At 33.2% G+C, this 19,286-nt stretch overlaps 1 protein-coding gene across 6 annotated transcripts in view; it reads left to right on the forward strand.

Moving 5' to 3' along the window:
* Positions 1–19,286, forward strand: part of LOC148617842 (kinesin-like protein KIFC3) — a 58,100-nt gene that overhangs the window by 399 nt on the left and 38,415 nt on the right. For 4 of the 6 annotated variants that reach the window (XM_088585421.1, XM_088585423.1, XM_088585426.1 and 1 more), the window contains exons 2-3: positions 10,861–10,961; positions 13,611–13,958. In XM_088585421.1, coding sequence (XP_088441547.1) covers positions 10,910–10,961; positions 13,611–13,958 — 400 coding nt within the window. In that variant the 5' untranslated portion in view covers positions 10,861–10,909. Of the gene's footprint in view, positions 1–15; positions 1,026–10,860; positions 10,962–13,610; positions 13,959–19,286 lie in introns of those variants that run through there. The other 2 variants (XM_088585424.1, XM_088585419.1) reach the window with 2 other exon arrangements.

The following is a 19,286-nucleotide window of genomic DNA, read 5'->3' on the forward strand; positions in this document are numbered from 1 at the left end:
AGTAATTTTTTTACATCTTTTCACACTTATTTTTTTATACAGTGTCGGAACCAGGGGCAATACTCGTCACACTGATTTTAGTTAATTGCATTACATTTTTTCTCCCAAGAAAGTACTGTACTAAAGTATTATGTTACAAGGCGTGGTTATTTGGCAGACTAGATAGGTGTGTACGTGAGCAAACACTGGTTAGCTTTGGAAAAAATCGGTCATTACGTTCACTTAACAATATTCGGACTTTCTACGCATGACTCCCCAAGAACAGGCATTTTCCTGATATCAGGACCATAACTTTAATAGAAATTTTTGGCCTCTGCATGTCTTGTTTCTTTTTTCACCGTAATTTTATTCGTATGTTACTCGAGTACAAATATATATGGGCATTTTTCAATGAAAGTGTGATTTTCATTTGGCAAAACAGATCGAAAATAACATTTAATTATGTAAACTTTTTTAATGTAACCAAACTTTTCAACATCAATGCTAACAAATTCCAAGACATGCAGTCTTAATGCAAACATTAACTGACACAAAAAACAACAATATAATGGCACATGATAATAAAATGTCCACTAAGAAACAAATTATTTAGCTAAGATTAAAAATATTAAAAGAAATAGACTTCTATTTTTTCTGTTGATTTGGCATTAACTGTGACAAAAATGATATGAAAAGTTTACTCAATATTTTGTATGTCACTTTTTGAGCATTAATGTGGACATTTTATATAAAAAATACAATAATTTAATAAAATTATACCCTTTCAAATACAAATATTCTTTGGTGATCTTTCAAAACCTGCTTTCTATACTTTAGAGAGTGTTGACTGGAAGGACTAAATTGATGTTTAATTTGGTTCATAAAAATAAATTTGCATATGAGCACAAATTGTATTTTCATGTTGCGTTACGTAGTGGACAAGACTGTTTCCTAATGGACTAAATCGTTACGTAGTGGACATTTCAGCATAACTTGCTGTTTGAGTGGAAATTATAACAAAACTATTACAATTAACTCAATTCCTGGTATGTACTCTTACTCAGATAATATTTTCAAATTGCCTTAGATAATCCAAACAAGATAAGAATATGGCATTGCCTTATTACATTATTGGAATAGTAAGGCAAGGCTTGCAGTTATAACTTACATGAAAAAAAAAGATTTGACAATTATTGTACAGCAAATGGAAATTAATAAATTTAGATTGGAGCTATAGATCAAAAGTACATATATTCTGATCTTTGCAAGATATACAAGGGTTAAAATATGTATTGGAATCCTCAACAAATCACGACATTTACTTGGCACAACTTTGCCGAACAAATATACATGTAGACGAAATATGCAAAATAGTATGAGGTGTTAATGATAAGAATACGTTGACTAGAACAATAAAATGTATGACTTAAATTGTATGCAAGATTTGACATATCCTACCTACAATGTTTATCATGTGACACAGTAAATTGATTTCCTTAGGTTGACCATCTAATTCATATCAATATTTCAAATGTAGTTTTGCAGTTGTTAATATGGAACTAATAAGATTAATTTATTGGAATTCTGTGCAGTAATATTTCAAGTCCCTTTCTTCCTAAAATATGAATCAGATGGGAAGCCCTGAAACCCATTTCTTGTACCAGATGATACTAAGGCATACTTACAGACGGACGAAATGATCGCTATATATGTTCCTAGATATATGAGAGTATGGTAGCTTCATATATAAACTACACAGAACATATAGACATATTCAAAACAGTCAATCAATGTGTTTATATCTCTGTATGCGATGATCTCCTTTAACATTGTGTCCTTTTCTGGAGTTTTTCCTTAGTTTCCTTCCATGTTTATCATCAACCTGATAATGTGTTGTCCCCTCAATCGTCCTTGGCTGACTTATCATTTCCAATATGTCTTCAAAATCATGCCAGTTTTTGTCAAGGATTTTTCTTGGCCACAAAAAGCAATTTGCATCCTTAGATCCAACTCTTTGCATACACTCAACATATAACATCTGCGATTCTGAATCAATGTTTTCTACATATCCTGGATACGTGTGTCCTGTTCTTGGTATTCAATAAAACATATGAACTAACATAGTTATCTACAGGAAATGTGTATTTTGATGACTGCTTCCTTTTTGTTTTCCTAGGGTTACCATGATTCATCATTTGTCCTTTTAATCAGAATATATTCTGTCTTCTGCCACGTGTGTCTTATAATACGAATGTTAGTTGTCACAATTTGGAAAGAATTATTAAATGACTAACTTGTGCAATATTTTGAGTGAATGCATCAAACTCCATATGTACCTAAGTTTCTTTGTTTTGAACATACATATCATCATGTGCTTTGGTGGAAAAGAGGTATTTCTTAACATTTTTTTCCTTTCAAAATCTTTTTGGTTTAGAAAAATATATAATACGAATAACAAAATGATTTCTTCAATAAATGTCCACTGCGAAATGATTTTGTCAACTACGAAACGAAAACTGTCGTTTCGTAGTTGAGTGTTTCGTAGGGGACATATTTGCGGGAAAACGCGGGAAATTTAGCCACTAATACTACTTAAACAATTTTCTGATATGTTTTGATGAAAGCAACAACATATCTTCTAAATCACAAAATTTGGAGAAATTTCAGCGTGTGCATGTACGTGAAAATCTCCGTTACCAAGTGGACAAGAATAAAAATACGGTGTGCTCTCTACGTACCAAAATGCAAATATTTTCTTTACTTGTTCATTTCGACTTCCAGCATGCAGCCATGTTGTTACTAGGATATAGTATTAGTAGTAAGACACTTCCTAGTAACAAGGGATGCAATTATGCGTTTATATTAGCAACAAAAGTAAAATCGTTTCGCAGTGGACTAAATTTCGGGGACAACTACAAAATGTAATTTTACATTGATTATGGAAGATAAATCGATCAAATCTTTTCTGGATATTAATTTTGAGTACCTTGTTATGATCAGAAATAATGTATCATTTACTTTTGAATCCAAAAATCGATCAATTTTGAAGTGTATTTTATCTGTGCATGTTTTGGGGACATGTAAAATATGTCAATTCCAACCATTCAAACTTAGTTTTTTCATTGATAACATTGAGTAGTTTTTTTTCTTCCTACTGTGTTTTGTATATTGACTCGCAATATACTCAACCAACTAAAATTACTCGCATATTTAGACAGAAATTCACAAAATCGTTTTAGGACAAGAATTCTCGCTTTTGTTGAAAAAAAGCCCATATAGAGGCAACTCTTTCGCTGTATCTGTGTTTAATGGGTTTTTTTGGCCTGCTGTTTGCGTGCGCTGTTATGGCATGCTTGTAATGTATTTGGGGAACAGTTCCACTATATTTTTATAGTTCCTCGACAATGGTTCATAAGAACCTAATTTAATCCACACAATTTGTCTACATTTTATTAATACTAAAATTCACATATAAGAATATTCAGAACTACAACTATCTAATTCAACAGATATTTCAAGACTGCCCTACCCAACATGTGTATAAATTATATGAGCCAAGAGCCGTGGGAAATGTGCAATACACGTTTCAAGTTTTCATTGTAAACAAATTCTAGTAAGGCTTGGTTTCAGAAGTAATAAATCTCCAATACTCTTTTTTATCTAACGGTTCAAGTCTGACATGTAAGATGATTAAATGTATGACCGTGACATTACCTCCGGCTTTCAAACAGAGTTCCACTCTCTATTAAAGAAAAATAATGATAATTAATGATAAAATAATTATGATCAATTTCTGTCTTAACTAACTTTAACGTAAATGATTGTGCACTTATCAATCACATTTATTTTAATCAAAATCGAAGGAGTGATCAGCTCCTTGTGATAGTGAGAAAAAAAAATACTAAAAGAAATATTGGAAATAAATTCAATTTTTTTTTATCAATATAATAAAGAAACAATGTAAGTCTATCATTCAAAAGACAATCAAAATCAAGCATTAAAACAATCTATAGCTACTAAGGTACTAATTATCCTAACCTACAAGAGTACAAGTTGTACGGTAAGTTCTCATTAACTTTATCACGTACTCTATCAAAAAATCAACAAAATCTACAGGTCCTTATCATCGATGATTTCACAACAGCAACACTTTAAGTTGTTTACAATGCAATTAACTTTTCTTTTTACTTCTACGATCTGTAAAAAAAAATATGATGCATGTCATTTACATACTTTTGACAATTTGCATTCAGATCTTTGTACTCTACCCATGAGTTATTTGTTGAATCAAAGTCTATTTATTTGACGTGATAAAACCATTTACTATCCACAAACTTCTTACTCAGTATTTTCTCTACCTCATACAACTGTTCAGAATCACTATTCTGAATAACCTGTTCAGAATCATCATCCTGATTGATACCTTGTGATACGTTATCCACACCCTGACCCTGGGGAATTTCATCAATTGAATCTGGGGCAATTACATTTGGGGGGATTTCGTCATCAGCAAGGATGACAGGCTCAGTGGCGTCTACATTTTGGGGAGGTTCAGGGTCCTCTGGCTTATCCTGCCACAGATAGCCCTGCTTCAAACGATTCACATGAACTCGGTTCTTGATTAACTTCCCATCTGATTTTCGGCGAATTTTCACATGAATGTCAGACAATTTCTGTGTGACGTAAAACGGTCCAATCCACGGTCTCAGGAATTTTCGATGTTTTCCTGGAGTGACCACAGGCTTGTACACGTAGACAATGTCACCAACGATAAATCTAGGTTCGTGAGTTTTGATGTTTGCTTTCATCAGCATTTGCTGTTTTCTTTCTTTCAAGAACTCCACGGCACACTGTCGTGATTTTTCTATATTCTCAACCAGTGGTATGATGTAATCACGACTGTTGACAGGCAAGTCGAAATTGTCAATGTCAATAAATGATATTGATTTCGGGTGACGTCCATGGTTGAGGAAGAACGGTGTATATTCAGTACTATCCAGGCATTGAGTATTGTTGTATGAAAATTGAATATAGGGAATAAATCGGTCCCAGTTTTCTTCATCGCCATCGATTCGTTTTGCTAATGAGTTCACTATAGTTGACATCATGTTGACTCGTGGATCGTTACGGTGTATCCATCTGCACCATTGAAACCGATTTGTTCAACGCGTCATAGTTTTCCTTTCCTCGTTACCCTGGATTTGACTTTTTATGAGCAACTAGGCGGGTGTTTCTAGAAAAGCAGAGGACGCTTACCCTTCCGGTGCACCTGGTCCATGCTCCCAGTTTTTAGTGGAGTCCGAGTGGCTCATTTACTTTTGTTACTGTGTATGTATTATTTTGGTTATTTTGTGTTCTTTGTTGTGTTTGTCTGTTTTCCATGTCTTGTCTTTTTCCATAGATTACATTCATTTTTATTTCCGCTGGAATCTCGGTTCTTTTAATTACTCTTTCGAAGAATAGAAAAAACATAAAAAGTGGATTTTTTCCTCAACGAGGTATACATGTACAAAGTAAAAAAAAATACAAAAAATGCAGTTTATTTTTTGGCGACAAAATGATTCGTAAATGGTAGGTATAAGTGTTGCTGAAAATTATTTTTTGGCTGATGAGTTGGTGGGGGGGGGGGAGTTATCTCAGCCCATGTACTACTTATATCTGTGAGTAATTTTATTATAATATCAATTTCAAATATTTCTAAACTCACAAGTCATTCTATTTATTCAATTATTTTATTGTCAATCGTAAACTAAAACATTTAGTATACTATCCTGAAGAAACAAAATCATATCAAGAAAAAAATGTTCACGCCGCATGCAGTCCAGTGCTAGCTAGCATTAAAAGAATCAAGATTTACAGATATGAACAAAAACAGTTCTACCGCACAAACATAGTCCTCATGTTTTAAAATAACAATAACAAAACTTAATGTTTAATGTTTGTTCAAATTCATGCAACATCAATGACCCAAATGTTAGAATTTAACAGGGTATTTATCTCGCTCTTGAAAACTGAATAGCTTTCGTGCATTCTGGGCAGATCTAGGACTTTTCCACATATGTGTGCGACTAGCCTCCGGGCATTGCTTTCTAGGTCCACTATTTTGACCTGAATTGTTAAAAACTTTCCATCGGAATCATGAATATGAGATCAATGGCTGTTAGGAACCTTAACAAAGAGCGAAGTATCCTTGAGTCCGAGTCCATCTCCCTAATGCATTTTTTTAAGTATTTAAAAGAATCACTTTCTGATTCCTCGCACTTAAGTGAGGCTATTATTTATTTATTTTTTTTTATTTTATTTTTTTTTTTTTGACGTTGGTGTGATTTTCTGCTACTCATTTGCAACATCCATAACCAGCTCATAGGATATCAGGATGTTTCCCATTTTTTCAAGTGCACTTGAGAGAAACCTACTTTCACCCTGGGGAATAAATTCTTCCCTTAGTCTGTCATGAGCAATGGCATAAAAACAGACTTAAAAAATTGGGAACCAGTCGATTGGGTAGTATCTTTTGTAGCATCTACCCTAAGGCTACACGTATGACCTTTACGAGATTTCCAATCTGCTGCCTCCATATCATGACGTAGACATTGGACTGTTATAAACTTGCGCCAGGTGTGCATTGTTCGTAAAAGTCTTCCCAAAATTCAGTGAGCAAAACTCTCATAAAACCAACTATCATAAGCCTGTCTCTGTTCTCCGTTTGGAAGAAATATGGTAGCAGTTATGACGCCACTGGAGAAGTCAACGTCTAGGTTTTTTTTGAAAATTTCTCTCAAAGAATCTGTCCCCTATGAACAACAATCTTAAATTTTGTAGGCTTGCAATACGGTTTGTATTGGATTAATGCGTGTGAATGCCACTTCCTCTAAGCTGTCTTTCCAAACAGGAAAGAGAAGAGGACCAGGTGGCGACAAACTGTCATTGTCGTCTGCTGGATCGGGGTGGAGATGTTTTTTCTGACCTATCCTTGATCAAAATGTCGCCTGTGGTGGAATCTGCAGGTTTGTCAGTTGTTTCTATTGTCGTTTGACTAACCTTACATGGAGTTTTCATTGGACTAGTTCCTGATCTGGTTATGTTTTCATCCTCCCTGATAGTTTCAGAAATCTCTCTAGGGGTCCTTACCGACTTTTCTACTTTGCCTCTGGAGTCTTGTGCGCAAGAAAAAATGAATTAATTGTAGTTTAGCTTTGTGTATTATACCACCCAGTGTTGTGTCCTCGTCCTCGAGAGGTTTCAATTCGAAATCCGTCAACTCAACTTTCATATCATTCAGCTCTCCATGCTGGCTTTTGCCGTAAGGGAAGAAGAGATTCAAGCATTCTTTGATAATGGAATGTTGTTCATCGTTTTGTTTAATATTGATGAACTTTTACCTCCTGCTGACTTTGCTCTTACATGCAGGTAACTCTTCTACTGTTCATCAAAGTGGTACCATTCACGATGAACTCTGTGTTTCTTTCTTCGAACTTAATTTTGGAATTTTCATTCTGGTAGATTCTGGTATTTGTTCATCAGTATCTTGTCTGTAGTTTTGCTCCAGTGTTTTTGTAGTCTGTCTCTTTTAATCGATCCATTAGACTAAGACTAGTTTTTCTTTATTTAGGATTTTCCTGTCCTCGGGCAAGAAAATCTTTCAAGCCGAACCGATCTCCTTTTTCGGGTGGTATTCTTCTAAATCTGAATCTGACATGCATCTAACAGCTTCTTCGTCTATCTGCAAATAACAATATTATAACTTCAGAGGTGTGTGTGGTTATCTACGACATTCAGATGAGATAATCTCAGGGAAACTGTAAGAGTAACCGACTCTGGGATAATCTGGTTCCCTGGTCAATATCATAAGCGACCCTAGGATCGCTAAAATATATTTGAAAGAAACTTGTGGAACGAAAATATTACCCGGTTCTGAATGTGTTGTAAAACAGTTCTAGAGCCAGCCGTACTGACAGTTCTAGCAGATACGGCTCTTTTTTAAGCTGTTCTCGTTGAGCCGATTTCGAGGGAAGTATCAGAAGAGCTGGCTCTACCAGTGGAACTGTTCTTGTAGAACCGGCTTTGCTAGAACTCTGCTCGCATCACTTGTATGTTGGCAAGTTTTGTTAACACACGTGCCAATGTGTACTTTGTAATACATTATGACTCTGTTAAAAGGGAACTGTCAACCTATCTCAGGCAAAGGATTGTAAACCTAAACGAGGATGCAGGAGTTTTGTTAGCACCGCCCGTCATATTAGAAAAGTTTGAAAGGAGTAGTTGTATCACGCGAGGTCATTGGGAAGTTAAACAGTAAACGGAAACATACATGACCCGCCATAGGCACCCAAAAAGTGTTGAACGATGCCTGTGTTGACAAGCCCATGAACAATAATAGGAAAATGTTAGTTCGGGAACTTTAATAGTTTCTAATATCATACTTTGTTCAGGCTAAATTCCAGGACGGGGCTAATTCAACACAGTCTATGACGCGTTTAAATCTTCGAAAGTCATTATCGACATTTTTTCGATGGTTCCATTTGTCATCTTGTACCGAATTGTTCACATTTTTTTCCATTCAATTTTTGCTGGGAATACACCAGTAAGTAAATAGTCCTTTCACCATGAAGTTCGTAATGGAATAATATATTACATATATCCGGCACAAAACCAAGACGGGTGCGATCATAGTCAGCTAAATAAGAAAAGAGTCGAATAAGGAATATTTGTATAGTTAAATGAATGTCACTTAATGATATCAGTTTTTGGAGAAATCAATATTTGGAGAAATAGAAGTTTCTTTTTTTTCGATGGAAACAATGATTTGATGTAGTCCTAATGGACTCTCACATATATCAGATCGTGTCCTCGGTTTCAAATCCAGAATTTGCTTCGTTATGAAATGTTGCAAACGGTTCAGAATACATATTTCTGAAGATTTAATGTTAGTCCATGTTTCACAACCATATAATACAGAAGGTAACACTACGGAATTGTAGAGTTTAACCATGAATTTTGGATTTACAGATTTATCATTAAGTTTATTCAATGCAAAGAATATTTCAAAAATTGTAATACTGCTGATTTCTCTGGATTAAAACGCAACCGCCATTGTATGCGTACTGTGTACATACATTTAACTTCTCTTGAAGACCGGAAGGTGATATACTAACACTGGAGACATCATCTGCTAATGCAAGGCAACAACTAACAATATTATATACCCCTGTAATATTGTTAAAGTTTAAGTCTAAATTAGATAACATTTCATCTATAAATGCTAGATAAAGGAAACCTGACAGGACATCTCCTTGCCGTACGTATACCCTGTAGAAAACATGACTGGTTAGCAATTACAGCACTAAATGTATCAGTATGCGTATCATAGACCAAATTATATCTAAAAATGCTACATACACTCTACCTGACAATGCAACATTGTGAAAAATAGTTTCATGCAGATTAAATGAAGCAGTGGAACAGCCAAAGTGTTTTTGAAGTCCCTGCTGTTGGGGGTTTATAAAATGTATAATGGACGTAATACGGTTTTTGAGCAAATTATAAACTTGTTATATCAAATTATTAAATTCTTCATTAAATAATCTGTAACACATAAAAAGTAAATTGCATGGCCCTAAAAAGCTTCCGTATTAAATAACACTTGCATATCAAATTCAAAATTATATAAATATCAAAGCCTCCATTGTTGGATTCGAAAATTCTGATAACTTGAAAGCCTAAAATCTAAGCGTTTTAAAAACAAAATAAGAGCAAAATCTATACAACAAAATGATTAAATATTTCTACATTTCCGCGAATCAGAGCGGTTTTACTTTCGTAGGGATCTACTGGATGTCAGTGCAGTTGCATGTTGTACATTTTGTACATATGTGAAAGCAAATCATTTTCCACATTGTGCAGATTGGTTTCTAATCCCTGCAACCTAAAAAAAAATATGCTTCTCCACATCAACGTGTATTTCAATCAACATAGTCCTTCAGTAAACAGATATTAAAATTAGCATTCATAGATATTTCTATGTTAAATAAAATGCCAACCTTCTGATCTCTGAGAGCTTTCAAGGTCACTTCTTCTATGTAGGAATGACTCCATGGCTTCTGTCAAAACATTGACGTTTAAATTGTGTACAGAAAAGGTGAATATTTAACAGAGAAAAATGTAAATTATAGAAAAAAGTACAAATTTTATAGAGAAAAATGTAAAAGTGTAAAATGTACAGAAAAAAGTAAATTTTACAAATAAAGGGTCAATTTTACAGAAAAATGCGCAAAATTTTTTAAAAATAAAGGTGTTTATATGGTCCTAATATGCTTCCGTATAAAACAAATATTATAACAGTTACATGTAAATAAAACTCCAAAGTACATGTACATGCTTTTTTTCCCTAATGTACGAATTTATTAATTTTTAAGATGTTAGAATTTATTTGTAAGAAATAACTGTCATTCCTTAAATAGTTATTGTATACTATGTGTTTTTTTCAATTTCTACCACCAGCTAAGTAACCAATCAGGAGGCTTTGAATCTTGATTGTGGATAGACTTTACCACAGTATAAGAATTGGCTAGAATCAAGATGGACCCTGACGACGACAGTGCCATAGAAATATACGACCGCAGTTTTATTGCAGTCGTATAAAAACTATTACATTGAACCTTCCTTATTCATACCTCGTTCCAGTCTCAACCTCCAAAATCAATTCTAGCCTTTCTTTGGGGGTAGGGCACTAAGTGGTATAATTAAAAAGAGCTCCATTTGTATAAATGGGCCGCACAACACGAAAATGTACATGTCATGGAGATAAGTTTTCTGAGTGTGCTCGATATTATTCACAGGCGACATGAGTGTCTATAATATTTTGTTTTTCCTCCTTTTTAGAAATTTAAAAGAGCTAGCTAAACGTCTACATGTAGATCAGACATTACATATGGAGTACCTATTTCTGCTACTTGTTTACCAATTGTCTGATGTCGTAACAGGTAAATTCATTTTATTTAGTTGTTTATTACAGGTCTTACTGTCGTGCAAATAGGGAAAAAATGTGGTTAATCGAAAGGTTTTCGAACTTTCAAAACAACCTAGAATCTTTCAAAGATTCACGTTTTTGAAGTTTGATTTTCTTCAAATATTTGAATTCTTTTGGAAAGATAATTTCCGCCTTTTTTCAAATTATAGGTCACTATAAAACCAGTCAATTTTGCTTTAACTTTTATTCTATTGGTTCGAATTACAGAATTTACAAACTGAATACAACTCCACTATTAAATAACGGTCTTTTTAAAAATCGAGCAGAAGGGATCATTCATGCATGTCACATCCCCCCGCAATGCATGTACACTTGTATTTCTAATTCAGTAAATAATAGTTATCGACCACAAAACCGGATTGTCATGAAACTACATTACAAGGTTCCAAACCCCTAAAGATTAAGTCCAGAATGGATTTTAGGTAGTATCCATTAAGTGTCATTATCAGAAAGAATCAGGCAATGGGAGAAACATAGTATGCAAAAACCACTATTTTGATAGTTTTCTGTCAAAAACCTTATTTTTCTATCAATCTATTGAAAAACTTCTGAGCAAATACAGTGATACAGAGATCAAATAATGGTCTTTTCAAATAGAAAAAATCAATCTTCAACCTTGAGTAAAATTATGTTGTCAGTTCGATGGGGTTTTGACATGCGTGTTTCGGATTTTTCCTATTTTCCCTGATTCTTACAATTACTTACACTTAATGAAAGGACCAAAACAAATATTTTCTGCTTTCCGTGCAAATTGTTAGTTCCATTGTATGAATTGTTCATTTTAATAATAGAAAGAATCAATTGGTGAGAGTGGATAGTAAGAGTGATCACAAGTTAATTCTTCAAGTGTTCTAGGAGTACTTATATTTTTGTTATTTACGATATCCGTTTGATTATCCATTTTATTTTCCCTGTAATTTATAGCTATTTAAATATGAATTTAAAATGTTGGTGATAGAAAGTTTCAGAGAGTGTAATTATAGAATACGTTAGGCAACGAAAAGGGCGATGTTTTGAAAAAAAGAAAAAAGAAATTATTCCAAATTTGAGCCCCAAAAATGTTTTTCCGCAGCCATGGACAGAAAAATAATTGTTCTTCAATATATCTCCCATTATTTAATTATGTAGTTTCCAAAAATATATATATACATATGATTTTGGCTACTGCTGAAAAAGTATACTATTTTCGCGCGTGCGGAAAATTTCGATAAATAACTGCTGTCCACATCATAGAATAGGGTAGTTAGAGGTAGGCTCCAATTTTTTGTTTGTTCAAAAGTATGATACATACGGAGAAATACACATGAAGTGGAAAAGACGATCCAAATATTTGGGTTGGGATAAATTTCAGTGAGTAGACAACGAGAGCGGAACAAACAATTTGACATAGTCTTATGAATTGCAATTTAGTATTCTTCAGCCCTTGTCAAGACTATCAAATCTTGTAATCGCCTTAGTCGAATTTTGTAAAAGGTTTGATTTGAAGCCCCACTGATTGCCGTTCGCCACCATACGGAATGACTAGGTATATGGTACCCTCTGAGAAGTTATGTGTTCGTCCGTCGTTTTTCCAGATGATTATTTTAGATCATTCCAAACTTTGTATAGTTAATTAGTATCATGAGTACAGGTCGAGTTATAATTTCAGTTTGATCGGATTACATGTTGTATATACACAAAAATTACCGTCATTTTAAGTTCTTTTACCTCCTTCCCCCATTTTTGATTCTTTCATTATTAAAGAATTGTGAATGTAATGTGCCCATGAATATTATATACAAAACGGCGGGACGGGGTGTCATTTAGTGTCTCATTAGATGACCTATTTGTAATACATGTTCATAAAACACGAGGTGGACAGTGAAAGAGCTGTTGAACTTATGAAATTAGATTTTGTCTCGTTTAGAAACAAGACTTAGTGTTTCACGAATATTAAAGTGTCAGTCTGTACGAATCAGGCAGTGAGTGAAACATGCTGTGATAAAAAAACACCATTTTGACAGTTTAAAATTTGACTTGTTGCACCATCTGATCAGAATCAAGGAAAAAAAGGATTTTCCATTTAAAAATTGGCAATAAAAAAATGTATATTGAAAAACAACATAAATTTTCCGTGTGCGTATTGTTTATTCCGCGAAGCTAACAAAGCTATTTTAACAAATCAGATTACAGTATTTATCTCAAATTAATCTATTTTATTTTAGTAAACTGAGTTTTGATACTGTTATTGCAACGCACTAAAAATTAACATTTCGAGGACAGATAACTCTGTCAAAAATCTCATTTTTCTAACTTTCTATTGAACAAAAATTCTGGTCAAATCACGTGATGTAGAGATTAAACAATGGTCATCGTCCTCGAGTGAAATTATATTGTCAAATCGGTGTGTTTTTGATATACATGTTAATGATTTTTTTCCTATTTTGCCTGATTCTAACGAAGACTGACGCTTAAGAACTATTGATTCATATAGCTCATAACATACATTTTTGTAGCACATTTGTACAGATTAGTAAAGATAAATAATGGTATTATTGCCCCTTCTTTTTATTTAGTTTTTTTAAAAAAAGGTACCATACAAGTGATTGTTCATCTTTTGTAGGAAAACTTTATTGGAATGTTTCGGAAAAAGTCACCAACTATAGACAGACAGTCACATTACTTTGTGTATCTGATTCATGCAACAGTGCAACAAACTGTCAATCGCGTGCAGGGTGGGACAGATATAATGACCCATCTACATTAATACCAACGTATGTTGTCGTTAGGCAACCTCAAAATAGTAATATTTCTAAAAAATATTCTGGCAGGTTTGTTGAAAAAGGTTTTACTCTAGAAATTAGAAACCTATCAGAAGCAGACTTGAATATTTATTATGAATGTTCGGTTGGCGTAAAGAGAAGTCAACGGAAACAGTTGCTCAAGGAAGATGTTTTCACAACACAACAAGGTAAAATACATAATAATCAGATATCAGTTTATAAGCTATTTCTGCAAGGCTTCAAAAGTCTTCGGTTGTATATTATTATTGGGTTGATTTCTTCATCGTTGTTGTAATCTTCATGCAAAGAAAATAACTTGAGTAGAAGAGTATCAACGTCTGTGGATTTGTACCATCAAAATGTACATGTATATCTCAGAAGTCACACTGTGATTTAATCGATGGTTATCTGCTTAATTATTTGAAGGAGACATAACACAAAAATATCATTATATAAACGTTTATATTTATAAAAAACTATAGCATGTTTAGATAAGAGTGTAACAAACGTTTTCTCAACAGGTTAGAGCTAAATAAAGTTTAAAGAATGATTTATTAGTGTTTTCACGACGTTCTAATTGATATGCATAAATGAAAACCGGAAGAAACGCTCACTTACCATATATGGAAGTGCTACGTCATTGGTTCTCAATCTCCATTTGGGTGCATTAAAAATGTATACATGTGTCCGGAAAAAATAATAAATCTTCGAAAATGCTTGTATATATGATGCAGGATGGTCAATTGGTCTGTGTATGAGTGCTATAATCGTGTTTAGAAAGCAAGAAGGCTAAAGTTCTTCTGGTTTTCTGTCAACGGGTGTATGGTTTTTTTTTGTTTTGTTTTGTTTTGTTTTGTTTTGTTTTTTTTTTTGTCGCTGGGTTATATCAATTAACAAGCCCGGTAGACATAATTATGGCAAAGAGAAAGCGTGGGCGGCTTCTTTTATCTTTGCATGGTCGGTGACTTGTGACAGATTTCGACGCAGTTGTTGATATAATTGAAATATAATTGAGTTTCTGTTGTCTTACAAATTGTGAAATAAAACAAATTATTTTGAGAATTTGACACAATATAGTTTATGAAAGCTGACCCTAGTTGAGTTTAAAGAAGCTTTTCTGGTACTGACAGTAATTTTTATAGGGCAGTTAAATATTTCAATTTTAGCAAAAAAGATTTAGAACACTAGGGAGCTACAGCACGAAACCTTGATGGGTTCTCAAATTAAATTATAAAAAAAAAAACAAACAAAAAAAATAACATGTTCGTATTATCCTCTATAGTTGTAATTGCGAGGACTTAATATTACACTCCCTAAAACTGGTACATTTCACAGGAGTAACGTTCCGTAAAAAGGGGTGAAATCAATAGATCGGAGCAGTTTAAATCTTAGAATATGAATTTATTTACTTTTTTTAAAAAGTTTAATCTTATATGAATGAACATAATGAAATATATTTCTATACAATCTTCGAAGAGAAGTGGCGTTGTCTCACTGTGGATAGTCTAGTCTTCATACATGTAAAAGTTTCAAGCTGTCATTTTCGTAAATTTTTGTTTCTGTTGAAATATACCTTAACTTCGAATTATTTCTACTAAATTGTACTTTTCCTGTATAACTTCATTTGATATCCACAAATACAATGCATTAAATACATGAAATAGGTGTCTATATATTTATTGTCTTGCAAGACAAAAAATCGACCTAGATAAATCCGTATGCATGTGACTTCTTGTGGCCTTGATCCGCGCATGTGCTGTAAGGGTCGCCTCTTTAATAACAAATCTGATTGCAAAGCGAAACTGGCTATTCAACGGTAAAGAAGACCGACGGACTCAAGCAGTAAAAGAAAACAAGTACTATCTTTAAAAAAGGGATAGCCGACGCAGTAAAATTTTGTTCTTTTTTTATTTCTAAGTTTCTATATTTCTTTCAAGAAAATAACACATGACACGCATTTTTTAAGGTTCCGATAAAGTTTTTTTCGAATGCAATTCCAAATTTCCGATACAGATTTTCGAACGCCACTAGGTTATCAGTATTTGACCAATCGGGAAAAGGAACTGCGATCAGGTGACTTGCGTTTCCTTAGAAGAGCATCCTTAAGGTCAAATGGTAAAAAGCGAAGCTATACCGACTGCGTCGGAAAAAGTTCGAATTTTAACGCAAGTATCCTTTTGAAATTTACCTATTGTGACATAATGTGGCTCAAATACGGTCATTATTTATTTGAAAACTAATCAAGAAGTAGATGAAATGAAATGGAAACAAGACACGTGCTTACCAGTGTATCCCTTATTGTTATTTTTTTTACAAAGGTTAAAGTATTTTTAACCCAGGTGAATGTCCTGTCGGCGATCTTCGGAAGTAATGGTGAAAGATAATTAGATCAGAGCTATCGATCTTTTCTGATTTGAAAAAAACCCGTTGTTTTCACAGTATTCTGTAGGTATTATCGACATTTATTGCTTCCATTGCTTTACTACTAACTTATTTCATCGAATCAGCAAAATTCAGTAGAATCAAAACTGAGCAAATTTGGCAGGTAATGCAGCTTTAATATTTCTGTCATTTTTAATCAGTTTCTTCTCGAAGTGGTTAAAATTGGCACTACTGTAAGTACATATTCGCTGGCAAACCACAATTTCAATATTTTCACTCTCAGTTGTAGAAATCATGTAAAAAATGCAAAAGCCCCACGCATTTCAACCATTGAGAACCAATGATGCAACACGGTCACGTGACCACATGGTTAATTAAAATTCGTATATCTTGGGTCATCGTCGATTTTGAATCAATTTATCTTCGATTAAACGACGTAAATAACTACAAGGGGCGATGTTATTATATATGTTTTATGTAATAAATCAGATAAACCAAAAAATTTAGAAAATGATTGTTTGTGTCATGTCTCCTTTTATATAACGAGAAAGGATATGGTAAAAACAATACAGCTCGCAGCATAGTCTGATAAATACCTGGCATACATCTAATATCTGGTATGCTAGGTATGAATCCTTTGAATTTGATTCTGTTATTCGTAATATACAAATGTACAACTCACAAATTGATAAATAAATTCTTGTGTCTCAGGTAAAATTTACCTGCCCACCAGGACAGGTGAAAGTAGAAAAAGTAATTTACATGTAAATTTTAATTAGTGCTTGAAAATACATACATGTATGTATAAAAATTAATATGTTTCGTTATTGATATGAGATGAGCTATTAGGCTGATGAATATTTGAAATACATGTACATACATGTTCTATTTCTACATTTAAGAAGACTGTTTAAATGATAAACTTATTCCAAAGTTAAAAGAATACTTAACATGCAAAGTTTCTGGTGTTCTATACTAACATGCCTGTAAAGGAAATATTGTATTATTTTTTTTAAATAATAATCAGACTAAAATTTAATTTGAAAAGGGAATTTCAGTTGAGTTAAATTGACCCCCCAAAAATAAAAATAAATATTACCATTTTTTTCATTAGGATCACATGTAGTTGTGTCAGTAAAAATCAAATGTAGGGAACAGGTCACAGAAACTATTATAAAGTTACAGTTTATACATGAACAATGTATTAGGAGCTTTTATGGAAAATATCGACTGTACAAAAGTTTGTATTTTATCATCTATTTCATATAGTTTAATACTGAACAAATAATTTTATATTATATTTGCATATATGTTTGAAAATATGAAAGTTTCGTTTTTATCCCCCCCCCCAAAAAAAAATAATAATAATACAAGGAATGAAATATGATAACAAAAACGTTTTTTCATTGGAAAGGAAGCTATTTATTTTGATTCACTTATTTCAAGAATTGAAAAAGGGCGAGGCCACATCAACCAGAAGATAACAATATCTAGGACCCAATCTGTATAGGAATTTGACTGCTATACAACTAATAAATGGTCTTTACACATTTCAATGAAAATAACTGAGAAAATATGGTATTAGATTTTTCGTCCTTTTTCATTTTATTTATATATTTAAGATTTTCCATAATTCTTTTAGATCTTTTTTTGGACATATTTCGAAGTTCCTCAGCCGCTTTGTGTTGAAAGTCAGCAAAAGCTTTGTTTAATATTGCTTTATGTTCGGTACTATCCTGTCTCATTCTGAGTCTATTGTTAGCGTTTTTCAAGATGTTATATTTTTTAACGTGTTCTATGAAAAATTTCTTTCTGAATTTTGCACATTTTCTATTATACCACAGCTTAGAATTTTCATGTTTATTAAATGCTTTATGTTAAACAACTTTACCAAAAGTATCGGCCGCTGCGTTTATAAAGTTTTTACCAATATGCGACAGAATGTCCAATTCTATTTGAGTTGGCTATTCATAGACAGCTTTTTAAGTTCTAATAAATTATTTGATAATAATCCCTCCGGATCTTCCCGAACACGGATTTTGTATTCACTATTAGAGGAAATGCTGCCAAGAGATTCGATTTGAAAACTGAAAGGTATCATACATTGACAATCTGAATACAAAGGTATGAACTCCTCAATATCAAAATTATCAAATAAGTGGGAATAAAGTAGAAGAATTAAATAATCAACAACACTAGAATCTCTGCAATGTCTTATTACTATTATTATTATTATATATTAATATATAAATTATTCTTTTTACAAATTTCCAAGAGTCTATTTCCGTGATAAATTGGAGTACATTTGCATGTTGACACCCTTTCTAATGGAACATTATATTCAGATTATTTTCAAAGTCATACAAGTATTCTAGTATATCTTCATCATTCACCGGATACAGATCTTTTCGTCTCTGTTCAATTTCTTGCGGGAACTGTTCTTTTATACAATATCGTTTACCTCTAAGTTTGTAGGCGCAACTAAGAACATATTCCATATCTTTCCGATAGAGGAATCTGGCAACAACGGGGGGTCTTCTTCTATCACCATGTGGAGCTCTGAATCGATCCAAAATCAAGGTGGCGTTTCATACCTAGCTCGTTATAGAGATAACTACATAATAAAGACTCAGTGTTCTCATCTCTCTCGCGGCACAGACCTGTAAATATCAACTTGTACTTCATTGATCGACTTTCAAATCAAGTACATAAGCTTTCAGTTTCTTTATTTCTTCACTCAGCATCAGGTTGTATATCTGGCTGTAAGACAGATTTCTTATCTTACTCTTTAATTCTAGTATCTTGATGGATCAAGGTCCGAGTGTTCGTTTTAATCTGTAAGTAAACATTCTTTATTTTTTTCTCAGTTTTATCTAACAGATTGCAACCCCCTGACACCTTGACTCGCAGTCAGAAATTTACACTCGAAAGTCCGCAATAACACTTTCTAGTGTCCGTACCCTTGCTGATACAGCTAACTATTCCTGTCTTATGTATACAAACTTTTTATCAATGCCGATTTCCATCTTTTTCATACTCGACTCCATACTTGTCATTATATTGAGTATCATACTCAAAGCTGCATTGGCATTAAAGTTACCCTCTTGGGTTGCCTCAAGGATTTTCCTACTTTC

The sequence above is a fragment of the Perna viridis genome, chromosome 5 (genome assembly GCF_037379345.1).
Source record: "Perna viridis isolate PV_CMFRI_1.1 ecotype Kerala chromosome 5, ASM3737934v1, whole genome shotgun sequence".
NCBI classification, from domain to species: Eukaryota; Metazoa; Mollusca; class Bivalvia; order Mytilida; family Mytilidae; genus Perna; species Perna viridis.